Raw genomic sequence first — 19047 nt, 5'->3', positions numbered from 1 at the left:
TTCTCTTTTTTATAATTCTCAAGAGAATTTGCAGGAATTATATAGTGCTTCTAAGAACAGTGGATTTGATGTGAGGTTTATAAACTGAAATTACCTCGATTAAACACATGAACAAATGTTAATAAAAATACCTGTCATTGGAAGTTGGGAATTCTTCCAGATAATTTATTTGGAAAAACTTATTTGCTCAGCAGTACTGAGGAATTGCCCCATACCTCATTTACCTAGTGTTTTTTTTTTCTTTATGAGTATGAAAGGTAGATGATAAAAGTCTTTTAAAAATCCAAGATAGATAGATGACTTGCACATTTAATTTGGTAAACTTTTTGTTGTTGTGGATTGAGCTTATGCTTATCACTAAGCTACAAGCCTAGTCTCCAGGTAAACTGTTGAGCTTTTTGTCAGTATCCTTATAAATCTGGACTTTTTTTTAAAACCAAAAATAATTTTGACCTAAATTTAGTCTAAAGATTAAATGCTTTTTATTTATGCATAATCTTATTTTCCTTTAAGCCTTAATAACAAATGAGGAATCACTTTAATGGGAATGATTGTTTTTTTTTTTTAGCATCTTCTTCATTAACAACCAGAGAAAAACTTTTTTAAAAAAATTAGTGTGTAATAGTGGTATTCATTTTTACATATTTGTACATGCACGCAATATAATTTGGTCCATTTTGTTCCCATGTACCTCTTCTTTCCCTCCCTTCAGAAATAAACTTTCATCCTAAAAGATATGTATAATTTGCAGATGTTGGGAGCAAATCATATAAAAATGATAAATTTCTAAATAAATGCAAATCTAATTTGGAGCAAATCTTTAAATAGTTACATCTGTATTGCTTCGTTGTTAAAAATGCTATTTAGAATATGTGGTAGTGAAGATTATGAACATCTTTTTGGGTGTCTTTTGTTGAGGGAAAGCAAAATATAGTTTTATTTTATATTTTTCTGCTGTGATTTCATGCAACAGAAACATATTCTGGAGTACTTTACTTTTATATAATGATGTCTTTTTCCAAAATGCTTTTGGATGTGATAGTACAGATGTACTTACTGTTTTCCATTAAAAATATAGCATAGCATGCCATTTTTTTTAAAGTGGGCCAAAGTTGCTAAATGGACATCAGAATAAAAACTAGTTTAGCTCTTACTTACTCTTACCCAATGTAAATCATATTGGGTTTTTGTTGTTGTAAACCAAAATCTGACTTACTAGTCTATTCAAAAAATATCGTTTGCTTACCTACTATGAAAAGCACTATTTGGAGTAATACAAACTGTCCCTGGCATTGCTTAGATAGTATGTAGTATATATGCCTTTTAAAAATTAATTGTACTACTTTTTTTAAGGGGGGGGGAGAGAGAGAGAGAGAATTTTAATATTTATTTTTTAGTTATCCGCAGACGCAATATCTTTGTTTGTATGTGATGCTGAGAATCGAACCCGGGCTGCACGCATGCCAGGGAGCGCGCTACCGCTTGAGCCACATCCCCAGCCCCAATTGTACTACTTTTTAATTAGAGTTCTGATAAATGTTACAGAAGAAAAGAATACAGAGTTCTATGAAATGTTTGGATTCCTGTAAAGGGTATATTATATAAATGTTATGTTTTGATATTAGCTAGGAATGTAATGTGTAAGTATATCAGGCAATATTTGGTATGTTCTATAGACAGTTCTTTCTCATTTGGATTTAGTCATTTAGTAATACTGGTTGAGCATCCTTAATTTAAAAATGTGAAACCCAAAATATTCTGAAGTCTGAATTTTTTTTTTTTTTTTTACTGTGGAGTCTGCAAAAATTCTCAAATCTGAAAGACTTCGAAATTTAAAACACCTAAGCTTTTCAGATAAGGGTTACTCAATTTATGGGAAGTTCAAGGAATACTCAATTTGTCCAAAGAAACGTTCCTAGATATAAATGTTTCCTTTTTACTATATTAATCATGTATCCTTCAGACATTGAATCTGAGAATTTTCTTTAAAACACAAGCAAAAAAAGACTACTAAGGACTTTGTAACTTACCTTCACCTTTGTAACTTTTGCAACACCAGAAAAGTGCATGAAATTGAAAAGCAGACCAGAACTTACCCTTCTGTCAGTTGCACTTGATTGGGATGGGATTGCTGTTATCCCAGAAACATGAAGAGATGTGTTGGCAGAAGTTGATGTAAGTGTAGGGGATTCTACTTTTTGTTTTGTTTTTTGTCTTAATTTTTGACAATATTGGGGACTGAACCCAGGGACATAATTATGCATGATGGGCAAGTATTCTACTGCTGATTTACATCTTCAGATCTTTTTAGAATTTTTATTTTTGAGACAAGGTCTCGTTAAGTTGGTTAATTGGCCTCCAACTTGAGATCCCAAGTAGCTAGGACTATAGGTTTGTGCCACTGTGCCCGCTACTTATAGACTTTTTAAAATATATGGCCATTTGATATCAGTTATCATGATTATAGCAGTTGTCATTTGGTAAAACAAATTATATATATCTGTCCAGGTTATTAATTTCAATATGAAATATCTCTGAGGAAAATTTTATTACAAGGACATTATATGAAACCTAGGTGCTTAGTTTTTTTAAAAAAACAAGCTTAGATTTCTTATTATACCACTAATCCTTAGAAGGATGTGTATTTTCATTTAACACATGGTTAGGTTAGGAACATGGGCTTTGTAATTCATGTTCTCAGTTAACAGCACTGTCAATTACTGTTTAACCTTTATGAGTCTTATTACTTTCCTTATTAGTAAAGTGGTAGTTGTAGTTAAGGTTAAATAAGAATATAAAGTCCTTATCATGTGCCTAGCACATAGTAAATACTCTGTATGTTAGCTGCTATCACCAGTGTTATTTATTAGTCATAAACAATAAAACATGTTACAAAACGTTTTGTGCAGAATAGAAAATTGAAACCGTGATGGCTGACTTCAGGCCATGTATAGTCCAAGAGGCATCTTTTTTACCTTGTCCTTTTGATGTGAATTCTGCCATTCATTGGCTTTATGTCCTTAGACTAGTTATTTAACCTTTCTGTGCTACATTTTGTCCTGTGTGTAACAGAGGTAATTATAATAGAGGGCTGCTGTTGATTCTTAAGTACTTGAATTGATGTTCTAGAACAATGCTTGGCACATAGTAAGTGTTCAATAAAAGCTATTTTTAGAATTAATATTAACATTATTCAGTTATCAGTGTGCTCAGCTAATATCACAGACTGTTAATGATAGAACCAAATTTATACAAGAGCAAAAACTGACATGGTAAAAATTTCTTTAAAAATATTTATTTTTTAGTTGGACACAGTACCTTTATTTCATTTATTTTTATGTGGTGCTGAGGATTGAACCCATGGCCTCACATGTGCTAGGCAAGTACTCTACCACTGAGCCCCAGCCCCAGCCCAGCCCAGCCCAACATGGTAAAATTTATAATAGATTAAACATTGACAGAAATGTCACCCTCCTGATCAAATTTAGATGTGCAAAAATTTGAACAGGGAAAATTGGATATAGTAGAAATAATGTAGAACTTCAGATGCAGAAGTTCTAATGTTTCAGTTGTGAAATGAAATAAACAACAAATCTTCTAATCAATAAATTTAAACTCATTTAAAAATGTTTACCTGTTAAGAATTGGTCCTGGGGCTGAGGTTGTGGCTCAGCAGTAGAGTGCTCGTCTATCACATGTGAGGCCTGAGTTCAATCCTCAGCACAACATAAAAATAAATAAATAAAGGTATTGTGCCCAACTACAACTAAAAAATAAATAAATATTAAAAAAGAATTGGTCTTAATGAAAATGGGTATGGATTCAATGGACAGGGCTAATTGCTGAGTGAAAAAAAATGATAATGAAATGAAATTGATTAAAAGGAGTTAGATTCACTTTAAATGTTAAAGAAAGTACACTAGTACTTGTATACTTTTCACTCATGTTTTTGTATTAAAGCATGGAATTAAAATTTCCTCAGGCTTGAAACACTAAGGGAAGTAAGAGTTTAAGTGGTTGATAGTGTTAAGAATCATAGAAGGTAAAAGCTGAATAAAAGAGAAGAGCTTGTCATTGGGTCTTGATATTCTTAATGGGGTCTTGATATTATTACTGAATAGAAGTTTTATCAAGAGAGAACAACTAAACGATTACATTGGGTAGAGTAACAAATGGGAAGTACAAAAAGAGAAATAACAAATGAAACTATGAATTTAGAACTTATCCCTTAAACAGTAGAGGACAATCACAAACTTTTTTTTTTATTGTTGGTTGTTCAAAACATTACACAGTTCTTAATACATCATCTTTCACAGTTTGATTCAAGTGGGTTATGAACTCCCAACTTTACCCCGTATACAGATTGCTGTATCACATCAGTTACCCTTCCATTGATTGACATATTGCTTTTCTAGTGTCTGATGTATTCTGCTGTCAGTCCTATTCTCTACTATCCCCCCTCCCCTCCCCTCACCTCCCCTCCCCTTTTCTCTCTCTACCCCTTCTACTGTAAATCATTTCTTCCATTTGTATTATCTTGTCTTACCCGTCCTTTCCTCTTATATATCATTCTCACTCCCTTACAAACTTTTTGATTGAAGGAAGAATGCGATTGAAAGTGCTATTTAGGGAACTCTGGTGCCAGCATTTACAGTGGATTGCTGGAGGATAAAAATGGCAATACAGAGACTAATTATTGGGCTGGGGATGTGGCTCAAGCGGTAGCATACTCACCTGGCATGCACAGGGCGCTGGGTTTGATCCTCAGCACCACATAAAATAAAATAAAGATGTTGTGTCCACCGAAAACTAAAAAATAAATATTAAAAAAATTCTCTCTCTTTAAAAAAAAACAGACTAATTATTAGGGCAGTGGTGGGAAATGAAGAAGAAGGAATGACAGGGAAGCATTCTAGAACAGAAAATCTTGTGTTCTGTGTAGCCAAATAAGAGATTTTAGGCTAATGGCAAATAGAGAAATCAAGGAAAGAAATTGGTTTGTGGAAGATGATGATAACTTTTCAATGAAGTTTTATTTGGTAGCACATTTGTATGGAAACGAATAGCAGTCAGTTAGAAACTGGAGCTGCTGTGAATTCTCATACTTGGTGTTAGAGAATCAATGTGGACTTTATATAGGTAACTGATCATAAGAATAGTCGGGGATTAAAGAAGTACCTTATGAAGAAGTTTTTTAACTTGGGGTATATGAAAGCTTCTGGGAGGTCAGGAATTATATACAGAACTTTATGAATATTATATTTTTGTTTTGGAAAAGTGAGTTTTGTATTATTGCCAAGAGTCTGTGACACAAGGGGTAAAAATCACTGCTAGAAAAAGTAAACCAGGTAACTAAATATGGAGACAAGACTAAATACCAAAAACAGAGAATCAAAATAAAAGTAGGATTGAAAGTTGCAGAAAATGACAACAGAGGGAAAGATAGAAGTAGTAAACCAGACATTTAAAAAAAAAAAAACTGAAACGGTATAGGTTGATGTTTTATTTTTTCTGATGCCAGAAATACTCCATATTCCTTAGATCCTGTATACTTTGCAGTATATTAGTTGATCATCATCATGATGACCTAGGAATTAAGAATTATCTTCCATAGACCTATCAGTAGTAAAAAAGGAAATCGCATAACACATTTAGAATGATTTTCATCCAGAAGTATAAAGAAATGTTTTGCTATATAAAAAGCATAAGGTATGTATTATACAGAGTTAACATGTTATCAGAACCTAGCTCTGTAAATTCTACTGATAAAAATTTGTTCCCTACATTACTGTAGTTTTGGTACTTGGTTGAAATAATTGGTTTATGTCAGATGAAGCATTCTATTCTCCTGTGGGCCATTTGACTTTGAATGTTTTCTTGGGGATCTTCTACTAACCAGATGGGGGCAGACAAACCTGGACTACAGTATCAGGGCTTTAGGTTAAAGGCAGACAATTCTGGTGGTGCTCCTAAAATAATTATGATCTCATTTAAAAAATTATGGCACTATTTGGATGAGGTTATTCCAAAGGAGTGATTTTTCCCATTTGATGAGGAAAGTATTAGCTAATGTGGTCTACCTATTGCAGATGTGCTTCCTGTAAAGTATTTTAATCAAAATACTCCTAGCATCACAGTTACTAGAGAAGTAATATGTAACTCATGGAATTAAAAAGTTTCTATTTGGACATCTTTTTTTAGTAACTGGGGCAAGAGATACCAAGTATTTTAATTAAGAATTTAATCTTTTGAGAGAGGATTTTGCTATGTTGCTCAAGCTAGTCTTGAACTTGAGTACTCAAGCAACCTTCCTGCCTTAGCTGCCTCCCAAGGAGCTGGGACTATAGACGTTTGCCCAGCCATTAATAATTTTTAATAATTTTAATTTAACATCCATTTTGATCCTAATATGTTAAGGAGTTAAACATTTTTTTCTTTAGTCATGCCAGTTCATTAGATTGTTTTCTCTTTTTTGAAATTCTAAGTTGCCACTCTTCTTTCAATTATATGAGTTAAGTGTGAAATGATAGACAAGTTATTTTAGAAAGATTTTTGTTTGTTTGTTTTATGCTAGGGATTGAACCAAGGGCACTTTACCCCTGGGCTACATACATCCCCCAGCCCTTTTTGTTTTTTATTTTGAGATATTCTGTGTTGCTGAGACTATCCTCAAACTTGGGATTCTCCTGTCTCAGCCTTCCAAGTTGCACAGCGTGCCACTGTGCCTGGCTAGGAGGCTTTTTATAATGAAGATTTAGATATATATTTGCTTTTGTGCGAAAGTTTTTGTATTGGAACTCATTTGGAAAGAATTTCTTAAGTGACTTCCTTGATTCACATTATAGCATAGAAAAGGAAATGGAAAGGTTTCATGCTCTTTGATTGATTTCTTTGTGTTTTCAATGATCATTTCCATTTTTATCCATTTTTATTTCCGTTAGAATAAAATAGAGTTTTCAGTAAATGTGTACTTCTTTCATTTGTAGCAGTGCTGTCTAATAGCAATATGTAAGCCACATGTGTAATTTAAAATTTTCAGTAGTCACATTACAGGGAGTAAAAATAGGTAAAATTAACATTTTTACTCAATAGATATAAAGTATTATTTTAATATATGATCCGTGTAAAAATTATTGAGTTGAAAAAAAAAATTAAAAAAATTATTGAGTTGTCGTCTTCTTTCTTTCTTTTTTTTTTTTTTTTTGGTGTTGTGCTAGGGATTGAACCCAGGGCCTTGTGCATGCTAAGTGGACACTCTACTACCAAGCTTCATCTGCAGTCCTTATTTCATATTAAGCCTTTGAAATTCAGTTTGTATTTTATACTTTCAACTTATTTCAATTTGGATTAGCCATATTTCAAGTGCTCAGTAACCGTATGTGGCCAGTGACTACTATATTGTACAGATCAGGTCTGTAGAGTCAAAACATATTCTTAGTATCTGGATACTAAAATGAAATGATGACTGGAAAGAAAATTAATTGGATTTGGTGAATATAATAACTAGTTATCAGAACCCCAAAATATGATTATCTTTAAAGATAGTAGAACTGGGCTTTTTTACTCATTGAGACATTAAGTGGAGAAAATAGCTGGGAATATTGAGTAGATGTAACTTTTACTGTTTGGTTGCCCTTAATACCTGAATTATGTAATTGTATTATTTTTTTACTGTGTATACATCTCCATGCTTCCATGAAATTTCAGTATGTGTTTGTAACCTTTAGCATAAATGCAGTTCCAACTACAATGAAGATTTTGTGCTACAGCTGGAGAAGGAATTGGTCCAAGCCCGACTGAGTGAAGCTGAGTCTCAGTGTGCACTAAAGGAGATGCAGGATAAAGTCCTGGATATAGAAAAGGTAAGAAATTACACAAATGCTGTTTACCCCTAAATTAGAGGGGAGATGTTGTAGGCATTAAGTATTATTGAGTAATTAAAATTAAACTTGATAGTTTTACAATGTTAGAAAGTTAGAACAAAGAAGAAATATTTTAAAGATTGCCAACTCTTCTTTATTGCTACCATACTAATCTAGGCCTTAAAATTAAGGACAAAAATGAAAATTAGAGCTCTTTTAGAAGAAAACAACCAGGATAATGTTCATAGAAAGAATATTTAAATGTTGAAGAAGAAAAACTTAGGTAACAGAAAGGAAGTGTCCTCAAATATTGCAGTATCTATATGTGGAAGAGACAGAATAGGACTAGTTCATAGAAATTTCAGAGAAAAGTTCCTCTGAGTGTAATATTTAGAACCAAGCTAGAACAAGTCACCTCAGGATATATGGGAAATTCCCCTTATCCTGAGTGGTGCTTATTTATAGGTACTCACTTACTTCTTCTCCAGGATATCAAAGAATGTCAAGACCTAGTAGATAAGTAGAGTAAATAGAAAAATTTACAGGTTTTTTATAACTCAGATTTGAGCAACTGTACTCTAGATCACAAACTGAATCTTTTTTTTTTCTCATCTATAAAATCATTGATGTTGAGTTCATTCTTTTTTGCTCTTGGGTTTTTATTTATTTATTTATTTATTTATTTATTTTAGTTGTAGATCTACACAATATATTTATTTATTTGTATGTGGTGCTGAGGATAGAACCCAGGGCCTCACACATGCGAGGCAGATACTCTGCCACTGAGCTTCAGCCCCAGCCCAGTCCCTAGGTATTGTTGAATCAAGAAGGCTTATAGAAAATCAACGTAACAGCCTGAGTTGTTCTTAACTATTTCTTTTTTTTTTTAAGATGTTGATGAACCTTTTGTTTTTTTATTCATTTATTTATATGCAGTGCTGAGAATCGAACCCAGTGCCTCACATATGCTAGGCAAGTGCTCTACCACTGAACCACAACTCCAGCCCCTTAACTATTTTTTAAAGAACTAGAACAGGTGTAACTAGAATCAGAAGTGGAATAATTTTGCTAGAAATCTGCTTGCTGTTTGTATATTATCTGGAAAATGTATTCTTTGATTTTTTTTTTTTTGTGTGTGTGTATGTGTATATGTGAAAAAAGCAAGCAACAATGCTGAAAGAAATACCTAACAGAATATTTGGTTTCTAATCTAGGAATATTCAGGGCTCTATGGTGTAGATAAGAATCTAAGTCTTACATTTGGAAAGACTAAGTATTTGGTAGAAAGAAGTGTATTTGGGTCCAGTTAAAAAATCGGTTTCTTAGATGGTGAAATGAGATGGACATCATTACCCTAGGTACATGTATGAAGACATGAATGATGTGACTCTACTTTGTGTACAACCAGAGACATGAAAAACTGTGCTCTTTATGTGTACTATGAATTGAAATGCATTCTGCTGTCATGTATAACAAATTAGAATAAATAAATAAATTTTTAAAAATGGGTTTATTGCCAAGGGGAATGGCATGTGCCTGTAGTCCCAGCTACTTGGGAGGCCGAAGTAGGAGTATCCCTTGAGCATAGGAGTTCAAGGCCAGCCGGGGAAACATAGTGAGGCCTTGTATGATTTCTTAAGTGGCTGTGTTGATATTCACGTTTTAGAGTAGAAAGTAAGTTAGAAGTTTGCATTATGGTTAACCTCGTTGTACAACATTTTCTTTATCTGCTTCCAGTAACCTTTTTTTTAAAATTTTTTTCCTTTTTTTATTTGTTTCTTACATATATGACAATAGTGGAGTGCATTACATTCATGATTATCCATTCACAGCACAATTTTTTGTAACTCTGTATGTTCACGCCAAATTATGCCATTATACATGAGCTCTCATTTTTTTTGCATACAATTCTTAATACAGCTTTATACCATTCCAGTAATCTTTTTAATGCATATACATTAGTATATTCTGATCTTCAGTTTAGAGAATGTTTAAAATCCATCATAAAAATGTGCGTAATTTGTGAAAGTACTTTATTCTATAATCCCTGTGGGCTGAAATCTTTGTGACCTCCATAAAATATTTTAGAGATAGAAAATGTCATAGAACCAGGTCTTGAAATCTCAACAGTATCTTAGTTTATCCAGGGAACTTTCTCTAGGGCTGTTTTTGGATCTCCTGTTAGCTCAGTATTAAACTGCTCTGGAAAGTTATCAGGTGGGTCCTTTAGTATGGCAGGAGATTGATTTAAGTCTTGTATCCATCAAGCAAATATTTAGGTCATCTTGGTATTAATTTCTTGACTATTGATTTAAATAGTGACGATACACAGAGATTTGACACCCCTCTTCCAAGATAACGTGCTAAGAAAATAAAAATAGATTTTGGACTGTTCTTTTCTTTAAGTCTTTAAATCAGCAATATTTATAAGAACCCCAAAGTGCAAACAATCCAGATTTCCTTTCACTGATGAATTAATAAATAAAAATGTGATGTTTGTACAATAGAATATTATTTAGCAATAAAAAGAAATGAATCTTAAAAACATTGTGTTAATTGAAATAAGCTATTTCAATTAACAAAAAAATCACATATTGTATGATTCCATTTACATGAAATGTTCAGAATAGGCCAATCCATAGACATACAAAGTAGATAAGTGGTTGCCAGGAACTGGGGGTTAAAAGAATGAATAATTACTGTTAATGGGCATAAGGCTTCTTTTTTAAAAAAAAATTGTTTTAGTTGTAGATGGGCACAATATCTTTATTTTTATTTATTTATTTTTATGTGTTGCTGAAGATCCAACCTAAGGCCTCATGCATGCAAGGCAAGCGCTCTACCACTGAGTTACAATCCCAGCCCCATAAGGTTTCTTTTTTGTGTGTAAAAATATTCTGAAATTAGAGTTTGGTGATGACTAAATAACTCACTTATATACTTTAAAAGGATGAGTTTTATGTTGTATGAAATATATTTCAATAAAACTGAATAAAATAAAGTATTTAATTACATATGGTACAAAATAGCTCTGTGTGAACCATATGTTGTTTCTTGAATTCAAATATTTCAAGTTAAATTTTCTCTCAATTAGAGAAACAACTCCTTTCCTGATGAGAATAATGTTGCAAGGCTTCAGGAGGAACTCATTGCTGTGAAGCTGAGAGAAGCAGAAGCCATTATGGGTTTGAAAGAACTTAGACAGCAAGTTAAGGATTTAGAAGAACACTGGCAGGTACACCAATATGTTTTATGTACTTTTCAGAAATATCCAGTTTGTTTGAAGTCGCTGATGTTTGAAGTAACTGATGATGATGGTTAAGTAGGAGATGGTTAAGTTTAAAGTGAGAAAAATCCTTGCTTAATGTCAAGATTTATAATTTGAAGGTACACTTAAACTGTTTCTTCCTTCTTAATTCTTATAATTAAATAAAAGAAATCAGGTGATTTTTTTGTTGCATGATTGTGTATTACATAACATTTTCTGCAGAAATCTAAGAAAATACTCTTTTTATACTGTACACATTTTTTCTAATGTGATATTAAATTATTGACAATCAGTGTGAAACATCAGAAGGGTAACAGCAATATAAATTTGTCTATAAATTTGTAACTTCTTTTAAAAATAGTTATCTCATAAAGTATATGAAATTTAACTAATTATATGCCCACAAATTTATCCACACATGAGGAAAATTATTGACAAGGAAGAAAATACAAAGCTCTGAAAGACAGAAAAGAACAAGGGAATTTAAAAAAAAAAAACACACACACACATAGTTTCAGAATTGGTTTGAATTGAGGGGAGGCAAAGACATCTGTCCAAGACTAAAATTAGACTTTTACAGTGTCATGGCTTTTAAAAAAAAATGTATTTTGTAGAAAGTATCAGGTTGCAATAAGCTGAAAATCAAAAAACAAAAACTCAGAACTGGTCCTTAACCACAAATTTTGAGAAGCACTGCATGTAACTTCTAATGTTGCTTCTTAATGAATGACCCTATTCTTTTCTTTGTGTTTCATTGAAGATAATGTGAAAAAATCTCTAATAAAGATTAGGGTGAAAATTGTACTCTTTACTAGAATTACTCCTCAGAATATGCAGAGAAAAAATTTGAATTGCATCTGAGTCCAGGTCTGCCACTTACTTTGTGACTGTGTGACTTTCCTGAAGTTACAAAATCACAGTGTCTATTTTCTTACCTGTAAATGAAGATAATAGTGCCTAACTTTTAAGATTTCCTGCGGATTTAATGAAACAATATGTAGAACACACTTAATATAGTACCAGTCCTGAAATATGTGCTTTGTAAAGTTAGCTCTTATTTTGATACTGAGTTTTTGTTGCAATATAAGTTTTGTGCTTTAGCGCCATTTAGCTCGTACTACTGGGAGATGGAAAGACCCACCTAAGAAAAATGCTGTGAATGAGTTGCAAGATGAATTGATGACCATTCGACTTAAAGAAGCTGAAACACAGGCAGAAATAAGAGAAATAAAACAAAGAATGATGGAAATGGAGACACAGGTATGATGGGAAAACCCAAGAGGTTTGAAAGTATCATTAGCAGATCAAAGTTTTATACACAGATTGTATCATACCTAGAATAAAGGTAAAAAGTGAGGTATGGGTCTGTCTAGGCAGTGATTTTCTAGCCTAAATGAAGAGAGCTAAATTGTTTTCAGAGATTTAATCTCTGTTTCTACCCATTCAACCAAGTTTAAGCAGGATAGAGACTTCATTTGACTTTATTAGGTAAAACTCAGACCTTTGTTGCATAGCTTGGGAAGGAACATTCATGTAGAGCAAAATTTCTCAACCTCCACACTTAAAATTTTGGCTTGATATTCTTTGTTTTATGAAGCTGTTCTGGATACTGGAGGATATTTAACAGCATACCTGGTCTCTACCCACCAGATGCCTGTCACATCTCTCTCCCACTCCAGGTTGTTTTGACCAAAACTGTTACCATGCATTTTCAGTTGTCTTTTGGAATGGAGATTGGGAGGGCAAAATTGCCACTAATTGAGAACCACAACAGTGGAATAATGCTTCCTCAAATTATGTAATGAGTAATCTGTTGTAAAATTGTTTACTGTTTTTCTCTAAAGTCCTCTATTACTATAGTAAATCCTATTTTAAATATAATTAAGATCTGAAAGGGCCTTTTTATGAAATCCATTTACATTGTAAAGACATATTTGATTTCTTTCCTTTTTGGTTCCAGGGTTCTTAACCAATGAGTCATATCCCCAGCCCTTTATATATTTTATTTTGAGACAGAGTCGTACTAAGTTGCTCAGGGCCTCACAAAATTCCTGAGGCTGGCTTGGAACTTGGAATCTTCCTGCTTCGGCCTCCTGAGCCACACATTTGGTTTTTATGTGGTACATTTGCATGAACCATATTTTGTATGTAGTTGTTACTTCTTATCCATGAGATTGCTTATAGGATCCCTTTCAGATACCAAATCTGCAGATGCCCAAATCTATTATATTAAATGGTGTAGTATTTGCATATACCCAGTGTTATTCTCCTATATACTTTATTTATTTATTTTTTTAATTTTTATGTGGTGCTTAAGATCAAACCCAGTGCCTCACCTGTGCTAGGTGAGTGCTCTACCACTGAACCACAACCCCAGCTCCTCCTATATGCTTTTAGTCATCTCTAGATTGCTTATAATGCTTGATACAATGCAAATGGTTTGTAAGTAATTGTTATGATGTATTGTTAAGGAAATAATGACAAGAAAAAAGTCTGTATGTGTTCAGTTACAGATGAATTGTATTTTTAAAAATATTTTGATCCTTTGTTGGTTGAATCCATGGACACAAAATGCAAGGCTCCAGAGGGCTGGATGCTATTTGGTTTTCAAAGTATTTATTCAGTCAGTAGGGGGCAGTGTTAACTCATTTCATTCTGTATTCCATTGTGCAAAATGATCTGCCTATCTCAAAATGAATGTGTGATTTCTTTAGATTATATAGATCTTGCTTTACATTTTTCACAGTTATTTGTTGTATTTTCAGTGTAAATAAAATAACACTGAAAGGATACTATAAGATTATGAAGAGTAGAATATCTAGGTTTTATAGTGGGAAATACATTGATTATTTTCATTATTTATTATTTTATTATTATATAGTTATTATTTTTATAATCAGAATTTATCTTAATATAGACAATAAAAATGTAAATACAACTTTTTAAATATATATATATTTTTAGTTTGTAGATGGACACAATATCTTATTTTTATTTGTTTATTTCTATGTGGTGCTGGGGACCAAACCCAGGGCCTCATGCATGCAAGGCAAGAGCTCTACCACTGAGCTACAACCTCAGCCTGTAAATACAACTTTTAAGCCAGTGTTGAGGATTCTTCTCACAGTAGGTAGAGGTGAATGGAACATATTCACAAACATGGTTTTAAGAACTTTGAACAAAAAAGCACTGTTCCAGCCATCAAGGGCTTATATTTTAGTAACATGCTTGCCCAATATGACTCAGAAATCTGGTAAGTAGACAGTTAGATAGAAATTGCTAGAGGAAATTAATTCCAGTTAGGTGTTTTGGGGAAAGACTTTTTAAGGAATTTGTGTTTTGAACTGTTCCAGACAGGTAGGTATGATTTTGGATAGATTTTGCTGAAAACAGGATTGTGTAAGGCACTGATTTCTAAATGCCATTGCTCCAATGGGTGATAATCCATGTAGTTTTCTCATTGAAAAATGAGAAAAACAACTAGAAACTGGTGTAACAGTTGTGGTACATAGTCATCTAATGAAATTATGTCAAACACCCATATATCCACCTTCCAGATTGAGATTTACCCATATTGTTATATGTAACTCCAATTTCTTCATTTTAAGAACTTTTAGATAAGTCTGTCTAGTGTGTATATGTCATTTTATTGAGCCACTGTCCTTGCTTTATACAGATTTTTGCTGTTGCAAATAATGCTACTCTGCACATTCGTGCATGTATTTCCTTGTGTATGTCTCCATGTGTTTGTTAAGTACAGTGCTTGCTTAATGTGCATGAATCCTTTTGGCAGTCTGAGGCCTATGAACCCCTTCCCTTCTCAAAACAATGTTTTTGAATGCATAAAACAAAATACACAGGATTGGGAAACAAACCATTTATATTGAGGCACATTTATCAAAATACTAAAAACAAATATGTGACACAGAATACAGACACAACACAAAACACATTCCTTTTGGTGAATTTAAGTTGTTATTTATTTATTTTGGTATTTAAATTCACAAGTTAAATTATAAGTATTTCCCATCCTTTATATTTTCAACTTACCTGATTTTTTTAGATCTTTTTTTTTAGATAAATAGCATATAGATAGCTTTTAAAATTGAACCTAACAAACGGTTGTTTAACTCTGAAATACCAAAAACTACTGTTAAAGTTATTTAAAGTAGGTGAATTTTATATATAATATAATATTATATAATATATAATAAAGCTATTTAAAAATCCAGTCTCGTGGAATTTGTTTGTTTTGTGGTGCTGGGAATTTGTTTGTTTGTTTTGTGGTGCTGGGAATTCAACCCTGGGCCTTGTGCATGCCAGGCAAGCACTCTACCAACTGAGCTATGTTCCCAGCCCTACTCCATGTTTTGTGATTCTGTTTGGATTACTCTCTGTCACCTTGCTAGTTATTTTCTGTTCATTCATCTATTCTTTATTTTTTCTTCTTTGACTACCTTTCTTGGATTTATAGCACATTTATTACGGTTTTATTTTATTTTTATATTATTTATACTCCTTTTAAGAAATTTTTTAGTGATTATTCTAGGTTTTATAGTACACACCTATAATCAGAGCTTACTTTCAAATAATGTTATTAATTAAAAATAATGAATTGTTTCATGTGTAATAAAATCCTTACAATTGTGTATTCTTAATTCTTCCTCTTGTGCTGTTGTTGTTATACATTAGTATAACATATGCTGATAATTTTGCTTTTAATCAGTGATTATTTCATAGATTTTAAATTTTTTAATGAATTGTTTTCCCTTTACTTATTCCACTTCAGCACTCATTTCTTCTTGTAGATCTTTATATTCCTTCTACTTGGAAAGCTTCATTTTATATTTATAGTAGTGCTGGTCTACTGGCATGCAGTTTAGGATTTTGGGGGAGAGTGAAGGGAGCCAGTGAAGGGAATTTAAAACATACTTGCAAGGTATTGAATTCTGGATTGACAGATCTTTTTTCTTTCACCACTTTATTTTTTAAATTTTAAAATTTTTCTGATTAGTTATACATGACAGCAGAATGTATTTCGATTCATTGTACACAAATGGAGCACAGCTTTTCATTTTTCTGGTTTTCATTTTTCTAGTTGCTAGTATGGGATGTAGAGTGATACCACATGTGCAGTTATACATGTACCTAGGATAATGATGTTCATCTCATTCCACCATCTTTCCCAACCCCCTTCTCTCCCTCCCTCCACTTTGCCAATCAAGCTCCTCTATTCTACCTATGTGCGTGCTCCTCCCGCCCCCATTATGGGTCAGCATAGGCTTATCAGATACATTCGGCCTTTGGTTTTTTGGGATTGTCTTACTTCGATTAGCATGATATTCTCCAACTCCATTTACCTGCAAATGCCATAATTTTATTCTATTTTAATGCTGAGTAATATTTCTTTGTGTATATGTACCACAGTTTCTTTATCCATATATCTGTTGAAGGACATCTAGATTGGTTCCACAGTTTAGCCATTGTGAATTGAACTGCTATCTTTCATCACTTTAAAAATCACTGTTATCTTTTTTTTATAAATCATGCATGCTGAAATTCTATTATAATTCTTATTTTTGTTTCTCTACATGTAACGTGGTTCCCCCTCACCCAGCTGCCTTTAAGATTTTTTTTTAAAGAGAAAGAGAGAGAATTTTTTCATATTTATTTTTCAGTTTTTGGTGGACACAACATCTTTATTTTACATGGTGCTGAGGATAAAACCCAGCGCCCTGCGCATGCCAGGCAAACACATTACCGCTTGAGCCACATCCCCAGCCCATGCCTTTGAGATTTTATTTTTGACTCTCTCTCCCCTGGGAGATTGCCTGCATTCTCCCTTGAATGTGTATGAGCTTTTTAAAAATTGGTTGTGTCTCTGGGTGGCAGGGAGAAAGAACAGAAAAAAAAAATTCGGGGGGTGAGGGGAGTCGGGCGGCAGCGAGCAGTACAAGGGACTGAACTCAGGGACACTCAACCACTGAGCCACATCCCCTATTTTGTTTTTCATTTAGAGACAGTGTCTCACTGAGTTGCTTAGCCCCTCGATTTTGCTGAGGCTGGCTTTGAACTTGTGATCCTCCTGCCTCAGCCTCCTGAGCTGCTAGGATTACAAGTGTGCGCCACTGCAACCCAAGTTTCTTGGCTCTGTGGATTGTGTCTACCATGAATTTTGGAAAATTTCTGCTTATTGTGTCTTGGTCATTATATCATTTTGGCTTTCTTCTGCCCATATGGTCTTCTGGTTTCAATGATATCCATATTGGGTTCGTTCTTAGCGTATAGGATTTTTTTTTTTTCTTTTTGTAATGCTGGGGATCAGACCCAGGACCTTATACATCTTGAGCAAGCACCTTATCCTTGCCTTCATGTTGTGCAGAAACTCTTGGATGCTCTTTTCTTTCCCCCTCTATTATTTTTTCTCTTTGTGTTTTTAGCTTCTATTGACTGAAATGTTTCTATTGACTTCTTATTTACTTCACTGATTATTTTCTCCACTTTGTTGAGTTGTTAGATGAAGCCATTTAAGGCATTCTTGTCATGGTTTTTTATTTCTCATTTTTCTGTTGATTTCTTAGAGTTCTAATTTTTCTGAGGATATTACCTATCTGAACTTACTTATTTTTAGAAATAAGTTAGAGCCTTTGACATATTAATCATACTTACTTTAAATTTCTTGTCAGATAATTTCAATATATGTGTCATATTATGAGGTGAATTTTATTGATTGCTTTGTCTTTTGCTAGTATTTTGGGGGGTTTTGCCTTCTATACTTTACAAATTTTTGATGAAAGTTAGATATTTTAGATGGGGCAGTATATAAAGTATTTTACCTTAGACTAGAAATGGGTACACTTTTTCTCCTGCCAGACCTTTCATGTGGGAGATTTGAGTTAATATAGTCAGGAGATAGGCTGAGTTTGAGGTTTGTTGGTTATCCACAGTGTACCACAGGCTTCACAATCCTTTAGTAATGCCTTATTTTAGAGTAGGGGCTGGTTTGCCAGAGGGCTTTTCTCAGTGTCTTCCCTTCCTTCATACCACCTCAGAAAAAGGTCTGTCTCCAGGTATATTTGAAACTGCAGGGATGCTTCCTGTAATTCTGATAAAGCCCCAGTCTTATGCTGAATTATATTTTTGTATCTGGGTATTTGACCTTTTAATTTTCCTGCCAACCCCAGGCTGTAGTCCTAGGCCTAATATATTATTTCTCTGTCTACCCAGTTTGTATTCCTATTGCCTCTTTCAGAAATGAATATTTTTAAGTTGTATATCACTTATACAAAAAAAGTTATAGACCTTTTTGTATAAGTGATATATTTAGTTATAACAAGAGTTTCTAATATGGACCACATGTATTCCCTTGGAGGATTAGATATTTAAACAGTTTTATATCTTATTTTTTCAGTGTTTATTGAAGAAAATTGACTTGTAGCTGATAACATTTTTATGTTATTGTATAAAGTGAATCAGTAAAAATGTTTAATTTTCAGCCCTTTTATATATAGTGTACATAATTATATTTCTGCTTATTAGAACCAGATCAATAGTAATCATCTTAGAAGAGCAGAACAAGAGGTGATCAGTCTACAGGAGAAGGTACACTATCTTTCTGCACAGAACAAAGGACTGCTTACTCAATTAAGTGAAGCAAAGCGCAAACAAGCAGAGATTGAATGCAAGGTAAATATGTCAGATAGCTGGTTTATGGGTTTTGTCAATGTAATAATGCCTTTCTTTATTTCTATATCTGTCTATCTATATCTATATCTATATCTATCTATATATATATATATATATATATATGTTGTAGATGGACACAATATCTTTATTTTGTTTATTTATTTTTATGTGGTGCTGAGGATTGAACCCAGTGCCTTACATGTGTGAGGCAAGCACTCTATCTCTGAGCCA

General features: G+C 33.1%; 1 protein-coding gene across 14 annotated transcripts in view; it reads left to right on the top strand.

The window, feature by feature from the left end:
- Evi5 (ecotropic viral integration site 5) overlaps positions 1 to 19047 on the top strand; it is a 232237-nt gene that overhangs the window by 123993 nt on the left and 89197 nt on the right. For 12 of the 14 annotated variants that reach the window (XR_013427909.1, XM_040289000.2, XM_078026736.1 and 9 more), the window contains 4 exons: positions 7728 to 7862; positions 10957 to 11097; positions 12232 to 12390; positions 18670 to 18816. Coding sequence is in view for 13 of the 14 variants with exons in the window: in XM_040289000.2 (XP_040144934.2) it covers positions 7728 to 7862; positions 10957 to 11097; positions 12232 to 12390; positions 18670 to 18816 (582 nt within the window). In the remaining variant the exon portion in view is untranslated. The remainder of the gene's footprint in view (positions 1 to 7727; positions 7863 to 10956; positions 11098 to 12231; positions 12391 to 18669; positions 18817 to 19047) is intronic. The other 2 variants (XM_078026735.1, XM_040288992.2) reach the window with 1 other exon arrangement.

The sequence above is a fragment of the Ictidomys tridecemlineatus genome, chromosome 11, assembly GCF_052094955.1.
Source record: "Ictidomys tridecemlineatus isolate mIctTri1 chromosome 11, mIctTri1.hap1, whole genome shotgun sequence".
In the NCBI taxonomy this organism is placed as follows: domain Eukaryota; kingdom Metazoa; phylum Chordata; class Mammalia; order Rodentia; family Sciuridae; genus Ictidomys; species Ictidomys tridecemlineatus.
The sequence above is the reverse complement of the archived record's forward strand: the minus strand, read 5'-3'. Positions and strand labels throughout refer to the sequence as shown.